Source organism: Vigna unguiculata, chromosome 4 (genome assembly GCF_037176805.1).
Source record: "Vigna unguiculata cultivar grain cowpea cultivar isolate G323 ecotype 2 chromosome 4, ASM3717680v1, whole genome shotgun sequence".
Lineage (NCBI taxonomy): Eukaryota > Viridiplantae > Streptophyta > Magnoliopsida > Fabales > Fabaceae > Vigna > Vigna unguiculata.
The window spans coordinates 35,694,121-35,719,410 of NC_140795.1; the positions used below are offsets into that span (position 1 = coordinate 35,694,121).

General features: G+C 31.6%; 4 protein-coding genes across 4 annotated transcripts; 2 read left to right on the plus strand and 2 right to left on the minus strand.

The window, feature by feature from the left end:
- Positions 1-221: 221 nt before the first annotated feature.
- Positions 222-5,584, plus strand: LOC114182341 (GATA transcription factor 8-like). The gene is made up of 4 exons (XM_028069199.2): positions 222-371; positions 801-850; positions 1,847-2,096; positions 4,193-5,584. The coding sequence occupies exons 3-4, from the start codon at positions 1,869-1,871 to the stop codon at positions 4,976-4,978; spliced, it is 1,014 nt and encodes a 337-aa protein (XP_027925000.1). The 5' UTR covers positions 222-371; positions 801-850; positions 1,847-1,868; the 3' UTR covers positions 4,979-5,584.
- Positions 5,585-13,573: 7,989 nt separating this feature from the next.
- LOC114181659 (GCN5-related N-acetyltransferase 4, chloroplastic-like) lies at positions 13,574-15,462 on the minus strand. Its single transcript, XM_028068170.2, has 3 exons — positions 15,261-15,462; positions 14,351-14,774; positions 13,574-13,964 (listed from the first exon to the last, which is right to left on the minus strand). Exons 1-3 carry the CDS (start codon positions 15,409-15,411, stop codon positions 13,679-13,681), a joined length of 861 nt encoding a protein of 286 aa, XP_027923971.1. The 5' UTR covers positions 15,412-15,462; the 3' UTR covers positions 13,574-13,678.
- Positions 15,463-16,089: 627 nt separating this feature from the next.
- Positions 16,090-18,569, minus strand: LOC114181432 (GCN5-related N-acetyltransferase 4, chloroplastic-like). The gene is made up of 3 exons (XM_028067884.2): positions 18,299-18,569; positions 17,551-17,953; positions 16,090-16,519 (listed from the first exon to the last, which is right to left on the minus strand). Exons 1-3 carry the CDS (start codon positions 18,447-18,449, stop codon positions 16,234-16,236), a joined length of 840 nt encoding a protein of 279 aa, XP_027923685.1. The 5' UTR covers positions 18,450-18,569; the 3' UTR covers positions 16,090-16,233.
- A 5,046-nt stretch (positions 18,570-23,615) lies between these two features.
- LOC146887091 (uncharacterized) lies at positions 23,616-24,819 on the plus strand. Its single transcript, XM_085672014.1, has 4 exons — positions 23,616-23,750; positions 23,843-24,066; positions 24,153-24,392; positions 24,480-24,819. Exons 1-4 carry the CDS (start codon positions 23,616-23,618, stop codon positions 24,817-24,819), a joined length of 939 nt encoding a protein of 312 aa, XP_085528140.1.
- The last annotated feature ends 471 nt before the right edge of the window (positions 24,820-25,290 follow it).

The window sequence follows — 25,290 nt, forward strand, 5'->3', positions numbered from 1 at the left end:
ATCCGTGAATGCGGTGTGTAGGCATGGGACCCGTGTGCAATCAGAAGAGAGAGAAACTCAAACACAAATCAAAAATCAAAAATCAAAATCGAAAAATAAACATAAAAGAAAGCGAAGAAGACTTCAACATCACGACACTGTCCCATGGTAAAAGACAGCTAGCAACGAACGCGGAGCATCACCTAACGTTGTTTGTTGCCCATCACTTTTTTTTTTTTTTTCAATTTCTTAGTTCTCACCACTCTTTTAAACCTTCTTCACTCTCCTCTCTCTCCTTTCAAAACCTTTCTCTTTCTTCTCTCTCACATTCTACTGTAGTTTTCTCTGCAATGCAGATCAGTCTCTAACATTCTTCTTCTTCTTCTTCTCAGGTTTGTAAACCTTTGCTCTTCTCACTTGGGTTCATTTGAATTCATCTTATTTTTGTTGAAAATTATAATTATATTTTTTCTATTTGATATCAAATTTTTATTTTTTATGAAATGTAGATTTTGATATCAAACTACACACCATCATCTTTAATTGTGTACTGGTCTATGTACTTGCAATAACTTTTCCTTTTTCGTTTCTGTAGTTTAAAATATTTTATTTTAATTTTATAATTATCCTTGTTCTTTGTCTTTATTGACAAATCTGGCTGACGAAATTGTAGACTATATCAAGTTGACACTGTAGAGAGTAAATAGAGAAAGTCTTTTTTTTATATATTTTTTATTTTGAGTGAAAATACGAAATGAGTTATTATGAGATATTTTCATTTTGTAATGTGTTTTCTTTTGCTGATGTTTTTGTTTGTTCAGGTTTGGATTTTGAAATTATTCAAACATTGCTGATTTACTTTATTGTAAAGGTAAGGTTTTGTTCTACTTGTTCTCCTTCATTTTTCATTAAATGGCTTCAATTTTTCTAAAGGGCTAAGAAAATTGAATGTATTCATCTTCAGTTTGATAATAGCAAAGAGTGGAACAAATTTGGTACCAGCTATTACGCATGCCAAGTGTTTGCTGAAATGACACAATTTTTTATCTCAGCTTTTTGTTTCATGGAAAAAAAAAAAGTGGTGAATTTGTATTGAAGTGGTTTTGAAAGTTTTATTACTAAAACTTACCAAAAGAATAAATAAATTTCTTAACTAAGGTTTTCAATTCTTATGAATTTTGATGAAATTATATTTGACTACAATAAAAAATTAAGAAATCCCCCACCATTTTTTTTTTACTTTTATTTCTGTAATTTCCAAAACTGGAATCTTCAAAGTTTAAGAAACCCATATGGTATAAACTTTATCCCAGATTTCATTTCTCAAATAACAAGAAAACAATTAAAAGTAATACTATATTTAAACATAAATTATTTTTCTCTTAAAGTTTGTTTATCGATAAAATAAAAAAAAGTCACACTTGACATACTTTTTTTTTATAACAGCACCGGCATATAAGAATCCTTACATGGAAAGTAAAAGGTCTATATTCCATAATATATTCATTAAAATTTTATGCATTGTTATATATTTATTACAACTTTTATCCATTTCCATTTCGATAATTGTTATATATGTATTTTGTTTTTTCTTTTTCTTTTTCTAATTTTCTTTTAATGTATAATGAAAATCAGAAAAGTTATATGATAAGTGCTAATATGTTCTTTCTCTTTCATGGTGAACACCCTCCATCTTTCAGTAGGTCCCACGACATGGGTACTCACTCCTACTAATAACCTATTTCGAAACCATTCACACTCATTCATCCTTCAAACAAACACAACCTTAAAAACAGAACAAAAAAAAAAAAAGCGCTTTGTTCCTTTTTCTCTTCCATTCCCTACTCTAAATTTTTCATTTTCACAGGAAAGAAAAAAGGAGGAAAAAAATGATCGGAAACTTCATTGACGACATTGATTGCGGCAGCTTCTTCGACCACATAGACGACCTCCTCGAATTCCCCGAGGAAGAAACAGCCGTCACAGACACTACTGTTGTTACACCGGTTGCTCCTCCGACAACCTTCTGGCCGGCAGAGTCTGACTCGCTTCATGCCACCAATACGGTGTTTTCCGGCAACACTGTGCCAGACCTCTCGACAGAGCTCTCTGTTCCGGTGAGATTCCAAACTCTTCTGACATCTCATTCGTCCACGTGTGTGCTGAAAACGCGGTCACGTGCGTTTCGTGAACCAGTTGCGTGATGTTTTATCAACGCCCTGGTTTTGGTGGTGTTTTTATTACATGTCTGTTACTGGCTGTGTGATTACAGGTTTTTTGTTCAAATCTTTTTCTCTATCTTCAATACTCCAAACTTAGCCTTAATTTCGATTTTGGAGTTACAGAGTTTCATACGTTTCAGTCAAAGAATCCCTAATTTTTAAACAGTTTCATTTTTTCAATATCATTACTTAAAAATACTTTATTTTTTTTATTTTAACAGCTTTTAATAAAAAAAAAATACTTGTAAATTTTAACAATTTAGATTGTATTTAAACCAACTTTTAGTAAAATTATTTTGTTTCTTAACTTTAAATATGTTTGGATAAATTTTTTGATTGTAATAAATAAAAACCATCACTTCTAAAGTAATTAATTTAATATTTTACGTAGTACTTTTTCAAAGTTACATATCTCGTTCAAACATATTAAATGTAAAGTTAATTTATTGAAAACGTAAAATACATTTAATACTTATATAAATGAAATTGGTGTACTTGGGATAAATTTTGAATTTTAATTATTAAAGTAATAATTACTTAGAAAATAAATTAGATGACATGTAAAAAATATATTTTGATATATTTTTATACGTGTTATATACATGTTAATAAATTTATTATTGTTATAAAATAGTTAATAACAAAAGAGTAGAAATAAAAGAAAAATAAAAAATGAGAAAATAAAGAATATTTTTTTTTGTATTTTAATACTATTTATAGATATAAATTATATTATGAATTATATGAGTATTAATATATTAATTATATAGATAACTGTATCACATCAAGGACCAGCATCAATAGCGATTATATGATTATATAATTAACGATAGAGTACAAAATATTTTTTCTGTTTGTATTTTTATTTTCTTTTCATATACACACATCTAAATAATATTCTTTCAAAACCAATAAAAGTTGTCTTTCTAATTTTTTTTCCATTTTATTAAATATTTAATTTTCACCGACAAATAACGTAATCACATTATTCTCAAATATAATTTTGGATTTGGGAGGTTGCATTGGGGGGAGTTGAACAAATTTCCAAATATTCTTAGACAAGGGTAGTTTGGTCATTTGTGGATAGTTGATTGTGTCGGTGAGAAACAAGAGCACATCATCCACTTCAATGGTGGGGTTGGGGTGGCTAAATTATTATGAATATCATTATTGACAGTCACGTGACTTAGCATGTGACGCCATAATGACTATTTACAAAGGTTGTCACACTCTTCATAGTAGTAGCACCTCATGCTTCATAAGGTGTGAGTTGGTCAAAATCTGTTAACATGCATGCTCTAATTAGTTGTTAAATAATTGATTTTTATGATAAACAAATTAATCAAAATTTACTTTATGTTCTCCTCTTTTGTTGACTTCACATTATACTTTTTTTTGTCAGTTTCTTATGCAATTATAGAGGAAGTCAGTAATGTCAAAATATTACTCTGAAGATTATTTTATCTGTAGTTTTTTAGTTAGTGTAAAACCTATGAAAAAAATGTATTTTGTGAAAAACAATTTTAAGGTTTTTAAAGTTTTTTTTAACCTGAGTAGATCAGTTAATGATAAATTTAGTTCTATGTTGATGAATTTGATTATTACACTGTTTGATGTCGTATTGATTTACTACTTTTTATTTTTTTATATTTTGTATATGTATCTTTATAATTTTATCATAGATTTAGGGTGATATATAGTGTTTCGTGTTTTTTTTTTTTTAATAAAATTTTCATACGGCTAAAGTGAGAAAATTACTTATAAATACTTTCTCTATTTCATCATAATTACTGTAGTTTAATGTAAATTTATTGAACAATTGCAATTTCTCAATTCATTTCTTATTTAGAGAATGTTTAAACAAATTTTGTCCAAGGAAAGTGAAAAACTAGATGAAAATGTGAGATAAGTTTTTCCTTTGGTAAACAGAAAACCTTAGCAGCAGCATCAATGGTAAACACTAACTATGTTTCACATTGTTCTTATTCCAGTTTGAAGACATTGTACAATTGGAATGGCTGTCAAATTTTGTCGAGGACTCTTTCTCCGGAGGGAGTCTCACCATGCAGCAAGAGCAGCCACAATGCACCAACAAGGAGGACACAACTCATGCTCAATTCCAGACAGCAAGTCCAGTCTCAGTCCTTGAAAGCAGCACGTTCTCTTCCCGGGAGAAGGCTGCATCTCGTGGCGCGGAGATTTACATCCCCGTGCCATGTGGACGTGCACGAAGTAAACGTGCACGTCCTGTAGTCTTCAATCCTCATCCAGTGATGCAGCTGATCTCGTCGGCGTCTTCCACCGGCGAGAACACACATCACAACACCACCGCCACCTCCAAGACGTCCTCAGACTCTGAGAATTTTGCCGAGTCTACCATCAAGACACCAAAACAGGTATCTGGTGACCACAAGAAGAAAAAGAAGATCAAAGTGACTTTCTCAGGTGGTGAAGACCACAATGCTGCACCATCACAAACAGTGAGAAAATGTGTTCACTGTGAGATAACCAAGACACCACAGTGGAGGGCAGGGCCAATGGGGCCAAAAACACTCTGCAATGCTTGTGGCGTGCGCTACAAGTCAGGGCGGCTCTTCCCCGAATACCGGCCGGCCGCCAGTCCGACGTTCTGTGCAGCTGTGCACTCCAACTCCCACAAGAAGGTCCTTGAAATGAGAAACAAAACAGTCTCCAAATCTGGTTTTGCAGCAGATTCAGAGTCCTCACCAGAACTTATTCCAAACACTAACACCAGCCTTTCACTGGAATACATGTGAAAGGAATGATCCTAGTAGTTGGAGTTTCTCTGATTCTCTTTCAATTCCTCTCTTGAGTCATCATCATCATCATGTCTTATACAAGGCTTTGAATTGCATTCTGCAAACTGCAGTAGTAAGCTTTTTTTTATAGGTATCTGCAACTGCATTGTGGTTGCTGTTGTGACTGCATTAGCCATATTTGTCCACAATTTTGATGCATGACAACCACAAGTTTAAACCTTAAACCTTAAACCTTGAACCTTAGTCTTGTTATGTTTTTTATTTTTCATTTATTTTCTCATTGGGTTTTGTACAGGGCTGGAATTGGTGATAGGAGCATAGAATATGGTCATAAGTTAGCTATATTTAGAAGAGGGTTGTAATGAGAACAGAGGAAGAAGTGATATAGAGATGCAATTCAAAGAGGATAGAGTCATTAGTGTTAGCCATTTAGGTTTAGTAATGTAGCAGAACTCAGCAGGGTCATAGAACTGGTTTTTATTTTTCTTCATTTATTTTTGCTTCCAACCATCTTTCTATGTAGCAATTCTTTTTGCAGTTCATTTGTAGCCAAACTTATTAGTTGAGTCAGAAAGGATCTTTTGGAATTTTCGTTCTTTTTAATGTTTGTGTTGGGAATATTCTTTCCTAGTATCTGCAAGTAATGTTCTTGACCAATTCTCGAAAATGCAGTTTGTTTGGAGTATAAGAATATTCATCTTGATCTATTAAAAGTTCCCTTTTCTTCAACTGGTTCTGGTTCTTATGGTGTCACTACCATTTACAAGTCTAAATCTTGAAATAATTTGCCAAAAGCTTGGAAAAAGAGGATTCATATTTCACAACTTGAAATCAAATCATGTTTCATATAAGGAGATCAATTTGTTTCACACAAGTGAAAGAAAAGTTTAACAAATCACTTTTTACATATATTTTGATACACCCAATAATTTCATATAGTATAGAAATCGAGACCAAAAATATTTAAAATATTTTATTAATCTTAATAATCACTCGTTATATAACTTTATACATAACTAATAGTCTCTTATCATTTAAAAATAAAGACTAAAGATAATTTAAATACAATTTTCTATTTCAATCCACTAAAATTCTAGGAATATTATCTCAATATAAAAGCTTAAAACCAAAGCAAAAAATACCCTATTGCAAAGAAGTTACAAAAGGCAGCAACAAAAGGAAAAGGAAAAGAAGAAACAACAATGGTGGTGGGAGAAGAAATGATGATGATGATTGATAAAACACATCCATGCCTTGAAAGGTAAGACTAATGCTCCTATGTTAATTCCATTATGATGACATTGGTAGACTCTTTGTGAGGATTTGGCAACATGTCATGATCTCATGCAACTTTACAACCGACAATTAAATTAAATGATGGTAATTTGCTGCTAAATTCCATCGATTGCATCAATCATTTCATGCGAATTATTCTTTCAAAAATCTCACACACATCAACCTTGCTTTAAGTTATGCTTCATCTTAACAACTTTGATATAGACTTGTTAAGGTTTGATTCCTCCCCCTCTCCAACATTATTTATATTTGGAAAATTATACTATGATTTCTATTATTTTACTTCTATCCTTTACTTTCGGACGTGGTTTAGTTAGGTCAGTAGTATATTAATTAATGATCCACACTAAATCATATTAAAAATTAAAAATTAAAAAGTAAAAGATGTAAGTTAAATCATGATATTATTGTCTTTTGTATTTTTATATACTCTTATTACTCTATCTTATTGTTCTACGCATACAAAAATTAGGTCAATTTCACCACCAACCTCTTCTGCCTAATATTACTGTTACTATTCAAATGTAACTTTTTTTTTTCTTCCAAGCTATGAATAAATATCCCTCTCTATCAAAGTAGGGTTCATATGAAAGGAGTGCACGCAACTTCTTCTATCTCTTAAGGGAAAAAAACATTAAATCAAAGCATGCCTAAATAAAAAAGTAAACATTCATATCATAATCAACTTTGAAAGCTTAAAATATATAGTAAGACTATTTTATTTGTCGTTATAATATGAACTAAAACTTTTGGGTAAAATTATTTTTCAAACAATAATATATATACTTGATTTTTGTTTGTTTTTATCCATCTTATATTTAGTATGATAATAGGATAACATACTGCTACTTTGTGCTCAGTGATACAATGTAAAATACTTATTTATTCATATTAAGTTTAGGGATGCTAATTTGTATAATAGTACTTTTTCCAATATTCATGCCTTAGAAAATGTACTTCATACGAAATGTTCATCCCCATACTAGAATAGTTGGTTAGTGCAAGTGTTCAGATACCACTAAAAAATGGAGAGCCCCACAATTTTATTTTATTTTTATATAATTATATAATATTTTTTAATATTATTTTTATAAATAAAATAAAAATTATTATTTTTATATTTTTAAACAAAAGTGTGATCATTTATTAAAGAATTTATTATGAATTTGTTTAACAAAACTAGATAAGCTAGGAGTTTATAAGCTCTTAGTAGTTTATAAGTTTTAGGTTGATAAACTAATTTATTGGATCAGAAGAATTTGATAAATTGGTTGATATATGTAAAAGGATATAATTAATAAGTTTAATATATCAATGAGATTTTGTTTTTTAAAAAAAATATATTACTAAATTATTATATTATTAAATTTTATTTTAAATTATTATTATTATTATTATTATTATTATTATTATTATTGGTATCTTTATTTTTTTTATAAGCTGTGTACATATTCGTTTATTTAAACAAGTCATTTTATTAAATGAATTGATATAAAAAGTATCAATCAAATTTATTTTTTATTTATTTTCAAAAAATTTAAATGTTTTGATTTCTCAATTTAAATCACTACGTCTTGAATTTCTCTTTACAACCTTTTCCGTGTGTCATCTTTATATAGTTATCAATTTCTAATGTTTATAACTGTTTTTATTTTGAATTTCATATTAAGAAGTATTCTTAACAAACATTAAAATAGTGTAATAATTCATTGTCTTTATAGAATTGATATAGGTCATAATAGGTAAAATGAAATTAACGATAATAACAAAGAAAATCATCAAGGTATAAGGATAATAATGAAAGAAAATTAAATAAGCTAAAAGGTAGAAGTTAGGTGAAATAGCAAATAACTTATTAGGTAGAAGTTCATAAAATGGACTCCTTTAATATACTTGTCAAATATTTTTATGTTGATCAAATTGGTTTTATAAGCTAGTCAAATATGTTACTATGAACTTATTGGCCTTACTAAACATACTATATGTTGATTAGTTTTATTTATAGATTACATTTACAAATGTAAATACATATTAAATAAATTTTTAGTTTAAGTAATATATGGAACATTTTAATAGATCTAAAATGATAAATTTGAAGTATATAATTTTTTTAAGAAAATAAGAAACGTAAATAAAAATTTAAATTATAAAAATCTAAAAGCCTACATATTGTTAGATAAAAGATGTTAGACTAAAGTTTGACGTACTTTTATAGATTTTAATTAAGTGTTGTTAAATAACAAAGTGTAAACATGATTATGTTTTGTTTTCAAGATAATAATTTATAAATAAATTATCTAAGATGCAAAGTATTTTGTCTCATATGTGATATACTATCATTTCACTTTGTCTAGGTCAACTAAAAGTAGTTGACAACTTAAAGAATATTTGTTTGAGTCGGTAAAGACTTGGAAAAGAATACTTGTTTGAACTAAACCAAAATGGTTTAGGAAATAATATATATATATGTATATATATATATATATATATATATATTTTTTATTTCAAAACATGAGTTTGCCTAGTGGAATGTTGGTCCTCGTACGAATCGGTATAAAAATTTTAAGCATCTTTTCTTTCACTTTGATCTTTTATATTGCATGCTATATATAATTATTAAACCATTTCCCTTTGATCTTTCATATTGCATGCAATAATTATTAAACCAACCGGAGAAGGAAGAAAAAAGCTAAAACAAAACCCACAAAAACATTTTATAAAGTGTTTTCGTACAACTTCATATCATTTGACAATGCATGCATAAACAATATTAGTAAAAGACTGAAAAAATTTGAAAACATAATTCAACCATTTCTTCTCGTATTATTTTCTATTTTTTCATAGGGTATACGGACCTAGACTCATTTTGTTCACTTCATCTCACGCTCTTTTAGTCATCTTCTCCGACAAAGAAGAGTTAGACTAACATCATTTTTTTTTTGCTCCTTAAGGAAGAGAAAGAAGATAAAAATTTAAAAAGCTTAAAAGATGTTAAATTAGAAGAGCTTTAAAAAGACGGGTCAAGTTAAGAAGAAAATTTGAAAAACAATAAAACATTTATTATTTATTATTTCTTTATTCTTTATTCTTATACATGTAAGCAAATTGAGTTATAAAATCTAATATTTTTTATTTTATTTATTCTTTATTCTTCACTAGATTTTGTACTCACATGAAAAATATTATATCTCCCTAATATAATTAAATATAATGAAAACCATTGAAATCCCATCAAAATAGTGTGCTTAATATCTTATTCTACTCTTTGAACAGGTTTTCATTGAAAGTATTTTTATGAAAATTGTTCTACTAAAAGCCTTTTGAAATAATGTTCATGTTTAAACGTTATTGTTTCAAACACCATAAAATACGGAGGGATTGTTAGAGAAATAATCAACATACCTAACTTTACCCTAACAAACTTGATTAAGTTTTTTGGGGATAAAGTATTTAAAGCATGAAAAGTGTCTTTTATTATTAGATCTTGATAGATGCAAGTGTTTAGTCTAATTTCAAAACATGTTATAGCACATTGTCATCTTGTCTTCATTAGATAAGATTACACTAAAAATAGTCGATATATATTGTCTTTGATATTTCATAATACACTCCTTACTTGTAAAAGTTCATAGAATATTATTTCATTTGACTACCAAGAGGATCTCACAAGAAGTTTCCTTGAAGAGTCAATAAAAGTTGTTTTACACCAACAAATTCTTTGTAGATAAAAAAAAAGCCAACAAATTTTTTAAAAGGGCAATTTCTCACTTTTTTCATAGTCCATAAACTGAGTATGGTCTTGACTTATTTTCAAGAAAAGTTAAAAAATATTTGACAAAGGTCTAATAAGGGATGTGAAGTATGATTTTTCTTCTAGTAAAAGCTTGTATTAAATATTGCCTCCAGAGTACTTAATATAACTCTAAAATGTTTATAAGAATAAAAGCATATGAAGAACGAAGAACTTCCCCCTCTCACAATCAGTGACGAAACTTGGACAAAAAATTTAGGAGTGCCAAATTAGACTTTTATATATAATTTTTTTTGTTAAAAAAAAGCTCTTTATTTCTTCTACTTAAAACAAGCACACAAAATAGTAGAATTCAAAAAAAATATGACTATCATTAGCTATTATATCATGATACCAATCCATGAATACCATTTTAGATAAGTCCTTTGTACCTTATCATACTCTTTCTAATACAAATTTATCACCCCTCCTGTATAAATTCAAAACTTTAAGAAATTTATCATAGGAAGGAAAACACAAATCCCTAAATTTCATAATTAAGAGTTATACTAATTTGGAAAAAAATTATAAGTAGGGTTCATACAAATTTCATAAAAGAATTCCTACAATCATAATTAGGGTTTATACTAATTTGGGATAAGCATCCTAAGAAGAATCATAAATCTAACCTACATAAATCATTATAAGATACTAACCTTGATATGTAAGAGATCATGAAAAAATATATATTTGAATCTCAATCTATGTGTTCTTTAACCTCTGTTTCCCAATTTATCTTTTCGATTTTTTTTTCTCCTCACACACTTTCATAATAACTTACATGGTAGAAAAATCTTATAACAAAAATAAAACCCTAATCTCTTTTATAAATCAATGTTTCTATTAAATATTTTATTTTATTTTTTATTATTGTTTTCCATAATATAAACTTAATATAAATAATATATAATTATAATTTAAAAATATATATAAATATATATAAAAAAAAATTCCAAAAATTTGGGGAGCCTGTCCCTATAATGTTCCCCCAATGCTCACAACCACTATACAAATATTTTCTTTTTAAGCTCTTTATAAATGGGGTAATCTTGGAAAAAGGAAGAAATTTTGCATTAATAACTTTTGACCAATTCTCAAAACTGAAATTACGACAGGACAATACGATAAATCGAAAAATAATTTTTAAAAAATGGAGATTTTGTAATTTTTTTTGTAATTTATTCCAAAAAATTATGAAAAAAATATAAAAAATAAAAACATGCAAAAATTATATTAATTTGTTAGCATAAGAGTCAATTACGTATTGAAAAAGTATCATCGGTAACAATGGCGGAACTTCAACAAAAATTTTAGGGGGACTAAATTATATTTGTTATATATAAATTATTTTTTTTAGTTAAAAAAAGTTTTCATTTTCTCATATCATTTTTTCTATTCAAAACAAGCACTCATAACTATAGAATCCAAAAAATATGACAATAATATATATATAAAAGTAGCATAAAATTTATCATCAACAATAATATATTAAAAAAAAGGAGCAAAAGTTACCTTTCCGGGATCACATTCTAAAGCATTTAAAAATTCATTATATATAACTTTAGGAACCTTAGAGAGTTCTTTTTCATTTTCTTCAATTTTTGGATTCTAATCAAGTTTCTCAAGTTTATATGACATAGATGTACTTTTTTCATCTTCATCACAAGCCTTCCACTTAAAAAAAATCAATTATTTTACTCTTTGTCATGATTTTTCTAATATAAATTTGTCACCTCTCACCTATTTAGAAAAATATTAAATTATGAATATCCTAAACTAAATCTTAAAACCAAGACTCAATATTCTAAGAAAAATAATAACTTCTAGATTATTACATTCCCTTATCTTAGAGATTCATAATCTTATTCTTTTGTTCTTCCCTTACATGACTTAAAAGTCTAAAATAGCTCTATCTATACAAAGAAGAGTTTAATGAACAATTAAAGCATGATTTTATGATCTCTAACAGATAGAGATATGCCTAAAGCTTAAAAAAGGCACATATTACTTCGAAAAAAAAAAAGTAAAAAATGAATTTATTCAAAAGAAGAAATTGTTCAACCCAAAATGTTCCTGCTCAATTTTTTCCTGGTACAATTTGATTTTGAAAATAATAAAAAATTGATGATGAAAATTGAAATAGAAACAAAAAAAAAGAAAAAGATAGAGACACGAAAAAAAGAAAAATCAAATAAAGAAGTAAAAGAAATTATAATAAAAAAGAAAAACATAATTTTTAAATTTAAAAAAAGATTTTTTTTAAACTAAATTAATATAAATAAAATTAGAATATATAAAATATTTTTTAAAAATATATAAAAATTAGAAAAAAAAAAGTGTTGGGGGAGCCATGGCTCCCCTGTATCGACACTAAGTTCCGCCAATGATCGGTAAGACGTTACTCTTATGAATTTTTATAAACATAATCAAATATCTCTTATGTATTGTTCTTTCGAACTATAATAATAAATCTATAGCATTTTATTTGAAAGACAAAATATATAAAATCAAATTATAAACATAAAATTAATTTTAAAATATATAAACAAAATCAAAACAGTAATTAATGTAACATGTAGGACCGTGACTTACTCTAATATAATAAAGTGACTAATACAATAAAATTCAATGGAGAATAATTTCAAAATTATAAATTTATTTATTTTAAACTTCAATATTTCCATGAACTTATTTTGAACTTCAACATTTCTCCTCTTTGTGTGAACAAGAATAAAGAGAGTCAAATATATCATCAATTTTGTGATATTGTCGTGCATACCTTTTATTTATCTTTATATCCATTTTTTTCTCTCTCTTTAAAATACAATTGAATAATAGACCATAACATACGAGTAATTGAAACAAAAAATAATATATTTTTTTAAAGTTTATTAAAATTATACTATATATAATACATTAAATTATTATTTGTTTATGTAGTATATGTTTATATTTCAAAATATATTCTAATATAATGAAACGTTATTTATTTTTACATCTAGGGTCCATAAATAAACACCTATACATATATCCACCACCCACAGTTTCGTTATAAACCAATTAAAAATATCAATTAAAAAGACGCAAATTTCATTTTTGAATAGACAACCTAGTTAATATCTTTATATTTTCAAAGGAACTTCAACAATATAAAATGAATAATGGTTAAGAGATGATGTAAAATGAATAATGGTTAAGAGACGGATATATGCTCATTTGCACAAAAAGTTGCATATAAAAATGAATTTATATTATTATGTTTATTTTTACTTCATATGCATGACAATTAACATATGAAAGTTTATACAAACATTTCTCCTAGACTTTTTCAACTAAACAAGTATTTACAAGACACTTTATCTAAAATATGACCAATATACAAACTTTTTATTAGTAAAAATATTAGATAAAACAAACTTTTTCTTGGTAAGCAATTATTAGATCTCAAAATATCACGATTTTTTATGGTTTCTATCACTCCATGCACACGTGAGGACACAAATGAAGAAGAAGAAAAAGAACAAGAATATGCTAGAAACATTATAGAAACTAGGGAATTTTTTTTAACAGACAAATGTTAATGAACACTATTTCCAACTACATGTCTAATTCTAAGGTGGTGAATTTTTCAGAAGTTTCATCATGAAGTTGAATCTCATATCTGTTGAGGTCATTGGTTCAGGCCACTTTGCTCCTTCCGGAACCTTAACACATTTGTAGCCATGGCCTTTGTAAAACATTGTGGCCACACGATTTTCTATGTCACAATGCAGTGCCATAGCACGACAGTTCCAACTTCTGGCATGAGACTCAGCCTTTTCCACCAGTTTTGTAGCTATTCCCTTCCTCTTAAAATTTTCACGAACTGCCAGATTTGATATGTATGCAATTCCAGTCCTGCAACACAGTAATTTACTTATATTCATCAATAAAGATCATAGCAAATGAAGTTGTTTTTTTATCCGATAAATATTAATCGTTAGTTTTTGTTAACGGGAAGGAGTTGAATTTACGTTCTCTTCCATCCTCCTTTCTAAATCCACCAAATCAACCTTGTTTTGAAGGGTAATCGATTGTTCTAAAGGTTTGTAAGACTATAACTCAGTGAAAGTTCCATATCGATTAGAGATAAAATTATAAATACTATAAATCACGTTATATATAAACTGATTTTGTGGGTAGAAGTAATCTTAAAATCCTCTCATATATATATTAACACATGGTTCTAAAGAAATTTTCTGCATAAAGAGTTTATATATGACTCATATGCATAAAGTAGGTACCTTCTATGTCGCTGTGGCCCTTTTCTTGGTAGAAAGTCTGCAATATTGTCTACTGTTAATATACCAACCACATAGTCCTTGTTGAGACTGAATTTACCATCAAAATAACCAATCTTGTGACCCTCAGTTCCAAATGAAACGGACTCATCAAGTGGGGTGCCAATAACAGCCACCAAACACATTTTTCTGCAGTGTCTTGGCTTAAACAATCCAGATAATGTAGCCGCTAACATAGCTAATAACATATCTATCACCAATCTGTCTATTCTGAGCACAAAATCTAATGGGAAGGAATATTCAGGGAAGAAGCGTTTGCAGTGAGTCTCTACTACTTCCCAGTAGTCTTCTAACCTTGCCTCGCGGACAACAATTTCTGGTGACACTGCTGGGAACAAATCAGCAACTTCACTAGCCCTGCAAATTCCTGAACTCAAACACCAGATTCTTATCTTCTAGTTAAGTTTCCATCTGAGTATAGTAATAAATGGAAAGTTGAAGATAGAATCCAAATTATTCTTATGAAATTAAACTAATTAACAAATATAAGAGAGAAAAGTGATTTGAATGTGTGTCTTATTATGCATCGGAGATAGCTTAATTTCAGAAGAATAATTTGGATTCTATCAGTTGGAAAGTTGCATCTGCAGAATGCTTTGGATCATGTAAAAAATCAGAACCTATGAACTGAAAATGGAACTGCATTGCATGGTTTAATGTAACTATACTTATGTATGATGCTCCTCATTGTTGACTATAGTTAACTTGAAAAATGGTTTGAATTAGACGAAGTGAATGGAGAGAACTTTTCAATATTTTTCAGAAGGACAAAAAACAAAGCACAACCCAGTAATGCAATGAAGCTTAGCTATGAAGGCAGCACTGCAGAGGAGGTAACAATGTAGAGAAGTACCTGAGTTGGAGAGACAAAGGAGGGAGGAGCCATTGGAGGAAGGTGAAACCATGGAAGGGAAAGAGTTTGGTTTCTTAGAAGTGATATTGAAAGGTGAGAATTTGGTGAGAGTTGAAGATACAGAGAAATTCAAAGGAATAACTGACAGCATTTTGTGGAGGATCTGCTTTGTGGAACTCCCACATCGTTTGAAATATCTTTATACTGTTGTTTGGTATAAGAGAGAAAGACCATGGCATGTGTCAGTAGAGAACGTGATTAGCTGTTGTTTGTCACAGGTGGAAGAATACTTTTAATGAGTTATAATGATCACAATTTGTCCTTTTATTTTTTAAACATTAAATATAGAAAAATATTTTCACTTTTTGTATATAAGATACTTTGAAAAAATGAAAATAAAAAACATATATCATATCAAGAAATTTAAAATATATGAGTGACTCTTTAAAATTAGGGAAAGGCACGTGTTGACTCCTAAAATTAATAAAACTCATTATTTCACTTCTAAGAAGCACATGTGACACGCCAATTTGTCAATCTTTACTTTTGTCGCCTATCTCTTGTGAATCTTCTTTTACTTGTCTTTCTTATAAATATGTCATGCATTAGCTATTTTGTCACGTTCAACTTGTCTGTATTCAATATTTCTCCAGAACATGTTAGATGATATTATGAGTGTTAGACAAAGTCCTATAGTGCATTGATTTCATGAAATGATAGGTGGCGGTGAAGACTTCACTTGCATTTGTTCTCTTCATTAGATGAAGATTCAATTTTTCTAAACCATGGATTAATGAAAGCTATTAGACAAAACCTTCAATCTTAGTCGTTGAGTCATATGAATCCAAATCATTTTAATAATTATAGTATTCAAAGAAGTAGTATATTACAATTCTGGAATGTTATAATGACTATAGTGAACTGTTTTCTAATAGACAATGTTAATGAATACTATTTCCTACTATATGTCTAACTAGAGTGGTGAATCTTTTAGAAGTTTCATCATGAAGTTGAATCTGATATCTGATGAGGTTCTTGGTTGAGGCCACTTTGCTCCTTGTGGAACCATGACACATTTGTAACCTTGGCCTTTGTATAACATTGTGGCCACAGGATTTTCCAAGTCACAATGCAGTGCAATAGCACGACAGTTCCAACTTCTCGCATGAGACTCAGCCCTTTCTATCAGTTTTTTAGCTATTCCCATCCTCCGAAAATTTTCTCTCACTGCAACATTTGATATGTATGCAACTCCAGTCCTACAATAAAGTTATTTGGTTATAGTCATCAATAAGAAGAAACTGTGCATGTGAGATGAAAGATTCTGTGTAATGAGTAACTTTTGTGCTATAGAGGGATATCATTCATTCAGCTTTTGCTTCTAAGACAAAAGACTCGGCCAATTGTAACTTTCTGGGAAACATTTCGGCAGTTTTTGGTGCTGGTTTAAGTATTACTTTTAGCGAACATGTTCTTCTGCTTGATGCAGAAAAATATTTTGCAGAGAATACACTTCCAACACTTGATGAGAACATGCTGCACAATTCCTTAACTGAATTCCCTAAAACGTTTTGTGCCTCTTCAAGGGACAATGCTCTCTTTCCAAACAAAACTCAACTTTTTAGGTCATTATTTATATATATGAAAAAGAGCATGGTCATGAATGCTTTCAACACACACATACACATATATATAGATATTATACAAGGAAAGTTTTCTGCATAAAGTTTTGAGATCTGACCATTATGCACCCAACAGAGAGAATGGACAAGCAAATTTAACTCAAACAGGAACACAACAACCCACATCAAATTGAAGCTTATAACCATGAAATGCACCATTTATTGTTTCATGGTCAAACAACGAATCAATGTTTCACTATTGACTTCCAAATTGAAATTCTGTGTGTTGAGGTAGTAATTTTATCAGCAAAGGTACAAACACAAAATGATTAATTTATTTAAAAGTCATTTTCTTAATGAAGATGATGAACTATGAAGGCAAACACACATAAAACCAAAAGTTCAAAGCATTATAATAACTTCAGTCCTTAAATAACCCTTTGTTACAGGTTGCTGAATAGTTGTATTAGTTGATTTCAGTTGGTTAGTGGTTGAGTTTAGTTAATTTCCATTGCAATTCCCTCTTGTACCATCATCACCTAATCATTCAATACAGTGACATACTTGAATGGAAGTAAAGCTATGCCACATGGAGTTATTGCAATTTTTTCCTCAAAATGATGATATCCCTTACTAGTCCAAGTTCCAAAAGTGAGTGTTGCACATACCTTCTATGTCTCCTTGGCCCCTTTCTTGGTAGAAAGTCTGCATTATTGTCTACTGTCAATATACCAGCCACATAACCCTTGTTGGGACTGAATTTTCCATCAAAACTACCAATTTTGTTTCCAAATGAAAAAGACTCATCAAGTGAGGTCCCAATAACAGCCACCAAACAGATTTTTCTGCAGTGTCTTGGCCTGAAGAATCCTGCTAAAATACCTGCTAACATAGCCACCAACAATCTGTCTATTCTGAGCACAAAATCTAATGGGAAGGAATATTCAGGGAAGAAGCACTTGCAGTGAGTCTCTGCCACTCCCCAATAGTCCTCCAACCTTGCCTCCCGGACAATAATTTCAGGACACACTGCTGGGAACAAATCAGCAACTTCACTAGCCCTGCAAATTCCTGAATTCAAAAACCAGACTTTTATTTATCTCCTACTCAAATTTCCATCAGAGTATAATAAATGGAACTGCTATTTTCTCCTACTGCAGAATGCTTTGCATCAGGTGAAATCAAAACCTAAGAAGTGAACATGGAACTACATGATTTGATGTAGCTATACTTATGTATGATGCTCCACATTGTTGACTATGGTCAACTTGAAAAAGGGTTTGAATAAGATGAATTGAATGGAGAAAATTTCCCAATAACTTTCAGAAGGGTTAGAAATTAATCACAACCCAGTGATGCAATGATGCTTAACACTGAAACCAGCCCTGTAGAACAGGTAAGTGTGCAGAGAAGTACCTGAGTTGGGGAGAGAAAGGAGAGAGGAATCATTGGAGAAAGGTGAAATCTTGGAAGGGAAAGAGTTTGATTTCTTAGAAGTGATATTGAAAGGTGAGAATTTGGTGAGAGTTGAGGATACAGAGATATCAAAGGGAATAATAGACAGCATTTCGAGGAGGGTCTCTGTGTCTGGTCTGGAACTCCCACTTCATTGGAAATATCTAATGTTTGTGTTTGTGTTTGGTATAAGAGAGAGTTAGTTACATGTAACATGGCATGTGCGACTACGAAGTCAAGACAAAAGAAGGTGAATCAAGTAGGATAGGATGAGGTGTTGTTTGTTATATAGGTAAGAGAATTCTTTTCTGGTTAGAAAAAATGAGAACGTTCTTTTTAAGACTTTCGATATAATCAAAAATATATTTCAACAAAAAATTTTGTTAAGATTTTAACAGTGGCACCGATGTTTTAAATTTTTTATTAGAAAAAGCTTTACTAAAGGAAACGTTACACGCGCGGGATTGTTTTGTTTGGAAATTGGAAGTGAAAATTTAATTAGAGAGAGAAAGGGAAAAAGGGAGAAAGCAAGAAAGGGAGAAACATAGAAGCGAAAGAGAGCGAGACAAAGCAACTGGTTATCGCCGGAGTCACCAGATTTAGAGATGCACTGACTTGAAATTGTCGTCGGTAAGTATTTCGCCGTCCACATCGGAGGACACTTACAGTATTCCCATACACTATCCTTATTCATCCACCTCGTTGCATTCAGAGTTGGGAGTGGATTTGCGGAGACTACGGCCACCTTCTGTCATCGACGGCAAGGATTTCATCCTCCACAGCGTTGCATTGTAAGTTTGCTTTGCTTCCATTAGACATTTCCCTACGGTGTTCGATGATGATGAATTTAATTTCGTTTTCGTAAAGTTTTGAGCTTTTGTGCGAAAAACTTGGTTTTGAAGATGTTCGTTTTTCGTGGAAGTTTGGAAAACTTATTTAGTGGTGTTGTCGTGAGTGTTTTGTGCATTTTTAGTGGCCATTGTTGTAGTTCGTGGTTGTGTGTTCTAGAGTTGTGGCTCTTTGCAAATTTTGAAGAAAGCACATTTGTGTATTTTCGTATTTGGGTGCTTGTGTGTTGTTGTTTGGATTTTTTTCATTTTCTATTTCAGTGTGATGTATGCAATAACATTTGTGTTATTTGTTTGGCAGGAAGAACTACAACAGAAAAGACAACAATACATTTGGGATTGGATTCTAGATGTTGACAACATCCACAAGCATGACATCCTTCAATACTATGACGTCTTTGCTAAAAGTTAGTTGTTATCGAAGTTCTTTGATGATATTGTAAAGCACTTCCAAGAGCAAAATTCTAGATTGAACAAGAATGAAATGAATATAGTAGATCCCCTGATTTTTTGTAATGGGTGCCCACATGAAGGACATAAGTGTTGTTGAAGTTCGGCTGAATATTAATTTGGAACTCTGTTTTTCATTTATATGTTGACAGTTTTTATATATCTGCAACTGCAGTGTAGAAATTGCAACAATACTTCCCACATTTGAATGCTTGAGTCCCCACTTATTTAAGCTTTTATGTAATTTATAATTTTGAAGGACCAAAACCACCTACGTTAGTCAATATACAATGTTTAGGTTATGGAAATTGTATGATGTAGAATGTGTGTAAGTGAATGCATTGTGTGATCACAAAACCATATTGAATTTTTATTTTAAAAGATGCAATTGCAATCCAAAATTTACAACACTAGTCCCTAGATAATAATTCTTAACTCCCCATTTACTGATGAGTTGAGGATTTTGACAACTTTCAAGCAACATAAGCACAGACTATGGTGGATATGTAGTGTTTCTTTTATTGAAATTGTATGAAGGACAATGTGTGTTATGATATTTTAATTTTTTAACCACCTGCAAGAGCAATTAGGAATTTGCAACACTGCTCCCCACATATCATTAGTTGACTACCCATTTACGGGTTGAGTTGATGATTTTGACAATTGTCAAATAAGACAAACACCGACGTTAGTAAATAGAAATTGAATGATGAAAATTTTCTTAAAGTGGGTGAATTGTGTGATCCCAATACTATATTTAACTTACTTTTAAAAAAATCTGCAACCTCGGAACATAATGCCAACTTAACTCCCCATATATTAATGTTTGACTCCCAATTATGTATGGCATGAGTATTTTGGCAGTTGTCATGTAAGACAACAACCCACCCACTTAAGTGAATGGAGAATGGATGATGGAAAATTTGTTTAAGTGGGTGAATTGTGTTATCCCAATATAATATTTAACCTAGTTTTAAAAAAATATGTAACCTTAAAACATAATGTCCAACTTAACTCCGCACATTTTAATGCTTAACTCCCCACTTACGTATGACATGAGTATTTTGGTAATTGTCAAGTAAGAAAGCACACACGTTAGTGAATGAAAATTGGATGATGGAAAATTTGTTTAAGTGAGTGAATTGTGTGATCCCAATATGATATTTAATTTAATTTTAAAAATATCTGGAACCTGGAAACATAATGTCCAACTAAACTCCCCACATATTAATTCTTGAGTCCCCAGTAATGTATGACTTGAGTATTTTATCAATTATCAAGTAAGAAAGCACCCACGTAAGTGAATGGAGATTGGATAATGGAACATTTGTTTAAGTGGGTGAATTGTGTGATCCTAATACGATATTTAAATTAGTTTTAAAAGTATCTGCAACCTGGATACATAATGTTCAACTTAACTCCCCGCATATTAATTCCTGACTCCCTAGTGACGTATGACTTGAGTATTTTGTCAATTGTCAAATAAGAAAGCACCCACGTAAGTCAATGGAAATTGGAAGCTGAAAAATTTGTTTAAGTGGGTGAATTATGTGATCCCAATATGATATTTAAATTAGTTTTAAAAAGGATTAATTAGACTTTTGGTCCTCTACTTTATATGCAAGGTTCATTTTGGTCCTCTTATTTTTTCGGGGTTCAATTTAGTCCCCTAGTTTGTGTAGGAGGTTCAATTCAGTCCTCTGTGTTAATAGCGTTAAAAAAATTAACGGCATAGTGATTTGATGTGATACTGTGGCAATTTTACATGACGTGTCAAGTAGGGACATCAAATTATGTGGACAGTAGAGAACGAGAAATTAAAGGCAGTGGTAATTGGAAGAAGAGAAATTAGGGTTCGTGGAAGAAAGAAATTAAGGTTTGTGGAAGAAAGAAATTTGGGTGCGAGGAAGAAATTGGGGATAACGATTGAACAAATTAGGGTTCGAGGAAGAAGTGAAAATCAATCAATATATAACGATTCCAAGAGGAAGGATTCGCGGTCTCCTTCAGTGCAGCAAAGGTTCGTCGTTGTGTTCATAGTGGGACGAAATCGAAGGTAAGTTTTCTGGTTTTTTTATGGATTGAATGTCGTGTTTTACTTATATAGTATTGTCTTTGTCGGCGTTGGTATTGTTTTTGTGTTGTTTTATCTGTGTGTTTGTAATGGTGTGTGGGTTGTGGTCTCGTTGCTTTATGGTGGTCCCATTTGTTTGTGGTTAGTGGGTTGTGGTCCCGTTTTAAATTTTTTGGGATATGGGATGTAATATGTATTGTATATGTGGGCATTGGTTGTGCGTCGAGTAACTTGGAATATGTATTTTTATAGGTTGGGATGTGTGACGATAGATTTGAGGTGGTGGTCCACCATGCGGGATACTTTGAAAGGAATGAAGCTAGGTGGAGTTATAGTAATGGGTTAACGTCCACGTTGGCGTGTGACCCATATAGGTGGAGCTATTTTGAAATAATGGGAATACTTAGGGAAATGGGTTATGTAAACATTAAAGATTTGTGGTATAATTTTAGTAGGTCAGAGGTATTGGAGAACAACTTGAAAATTTTGTCTAATGACATGGCTGCAATGCAAATGGTCAGAATTGCTAGAAGGAATGGGCAGGTTCATATGTATGTTAATCACTCAATTTGCGTAGCTAAGGTTGTGGACAATTTTTTGGAATACTTCCCTGAAGAGGTGGTTGCAGAAACAGGAACTACAAATGTTGAGGTCCAGGCTGAGGTGGATGGTCACAGTGGTTGTGGCGATGGAGATCATTAATCCTGTGCATGATAATAATGTTATTCATGAAGCTGAAATGCAACAGGATAAAAACGTTTGTGATATGGAATATGAATTGGAAGATGACGCTGATAGTCACCATAACATTAGGGTGGAGTCACAAATTGAATTTGAGGAAACTAGAGCTGATGGAGTAGGTGTAGGTAAGGAAACTGGAGTTGATGCAGAAGGTGATGAAGCTGGAGCTGATGAAGTAGTTGTAGATAAGGAAACTAGAGCTGATGCAGTAGGTGAAGGTGATGAAACTGGAGCTGAGGCACATGAGGCAGTAGGTGGGAGGAGAGAAATGAAGATGAAACTGATTCTGATCTAGTTAATGTAAGTTTCCATTATGAGGACAATTTATGGGAAGGAAATGGGGAAGAAGATAGTGAGGATGACGATTTAGAATTTGATGGCAGTGCCCATGTTGATATGTGAGATAGGGGGTTATCTGATGATGGGTGGGAATCAGATGACATGTACAACGATGATCCAAGCAGTAATGACTCGTTGGTCAGTCGTAGCCAATGTAAGGCAAACTTTGGAACGTATTTTCCAGATAAAGAGTCATTTATAGAGGCAATAAGGACATATGGAGTGCAATCTGGAAGAAGGCTTAAACTTAAGAAAATGATAAACGTAAATGTAGAGTGATATGTTTGGGTGGGAAAGGGAAGTGTTCTTGGTTTGCCTATTGTGCTTATATGGCTGAAACACACATATAGCAGTTAAGGAGAATTAATGACAAGCACAAGTGCAGCAGAGAATTCAATGTGAAAATGCTAAATGCTAAGTGGTTAAGTAGTAGGTTGGAAAACACATTAAGAGACAACCCAAGTTTGAGGGCAGTTGATATTCGCAATAAAGTTACTAGGAAGTGGAATATTGTTGTGACAAAGTCCATGGCTCGTAGAGCAAAAACACTAGTTGTTGAGCAAGTTGATGGGTCATTTGTAGAACAATTTAGTAGAATCTATGATTATGCACATGAGATTCTTCGTTCTAATCCTGGTTCTACAGCAAAGGTCAAAGTTGAAGGAAATTAAGGGGAAAAATATTTCAGCAGGTTCTACATGTGTTTAAAAGCCTGCAAAGATAATATGATTTCATGCCGCCCTTTTATTGGTTTAGATGGATGTTTTCTGAAACATAAGTATGAGGTGAACTCCTTACTGCTGTTGGAAGGGATGCCAACGACCAAATGCTACCAATTGCCTGTGCTGTCGTTGAAGTGGAAAATAAGGACACATGGACATGGTTTTTGGAGTTTTTAATTGATGATCTTGGGGGACCAGATATATGTGCAGCCTACACATTCATGTCAGACAAGCAAAAGGTATGGATACTATTTTTGCACAGTTTTGTTATGACCATTTACTGTTGATATAATTGGTGGTCTGCCTTACTTGATTTAATTGTATTTTGCAGGGTTTGTTACCAACCATTCAATCTCTTTTGCCTAGGGCTGACCAAAGGTTCTGCATGAGGCATTTATATGCAAACTTCAGGAAGAAATTCCCGAGAAAGAATCTGAAAGCTTTAATGTGGGAAGCAACTCATAGCACATATCCACAACAATGGGAGAAAGTCATGAAGAGGATGAAAGAAGTTAACAACGATGCTTTCAAACATCTGTTAGGAATACCCCCTAGGTAACCTTACTCAACTTTGCTGAAACTAATTGTGAAGCATTAATGATTTCTGTGTGCCACTTCTACATGTATTGGTCAAAGTCAAGGTTCATCCCCAGACCTTTGTGTGACACACTCGTCAATAACATGAGCGAGACATTCAACAGCATAATTGTACAAGCAAGGAGTAAGCCAATAGTGTCCATGATGGAGGAAATACATCTTTATATGATGCAAAGATGGGATGAGAATAGATCAAAGGCAAAATCATTCAAAAACACAATATGTCCAAGAATCAAGACAAGATTGGACAATGAAACAACAAATTCCACGAATTGGATTCCCAGGTACTTCTAATTTGTTGCACACTCATTTTGATTTAGTCACCATTGCCTCATTTTTGATTTAAACATGTATTGAATTGTGACACACAGTTGGTCAGCAAATCAGATTTTTGAGGTTAGGCACAAATCATTTACTAGAGAGAAATTTGTGGTGAACATAGACAGCAAGCACTACACCTGCAGGAAGTGGAGTCTAACAAGGATACATTATTGTCATGCAGTGGCTGCAATTAAGTTTTTGAACTTAAGTGAAGAAGATTTTGTCCCTCATTGGTTCAGAATCTCAACCTATGAAGAGACCTACAATTCCATCATATACCCTTGTAATGGCAAGCAAATGTGGACTGAATTCCAGATGTATTGCCCCCTCCTAAACGAATTCTACCTGGAAGACCCAAAAAGAAAAGAAGACTTGAAGCTTGGGAGATAAACAAGAATGGGAAGCAGATTACAAAACATGGCATGACTAAAAAATGTAGCATATTCAAAGAAGTTGGTCATAATCGAAAAAGTTGTCCCCAACAACCTGAACCAGCACCACCAACTCAGCCAACACCACCAACTCAGCCAACACCATCAAATCAGCCAACACCATCAACTCAGCCACCACCATCAACTGAAACAGCACCACCAACTACAACAGCAGCAGGAACTCAGCCACCACCACCAACTATTACTCAACCAAGTCAGTCATCACAGCAGCCACCACCAACACCTATGACTCAACCAACTCAGTCACCACAGTCATCACAGCAGCCACCACAGTCATCACAGCAGCCACACCCATGCCACCTTTCAATTCCTCGTCCAACCATACCCAATAGAAGGCAGAAACTGCAGCATAGGAGAGGACGTGTGTGGAAGCCATGAGGATGACTTATGCTTTTTTTATACTGCACGA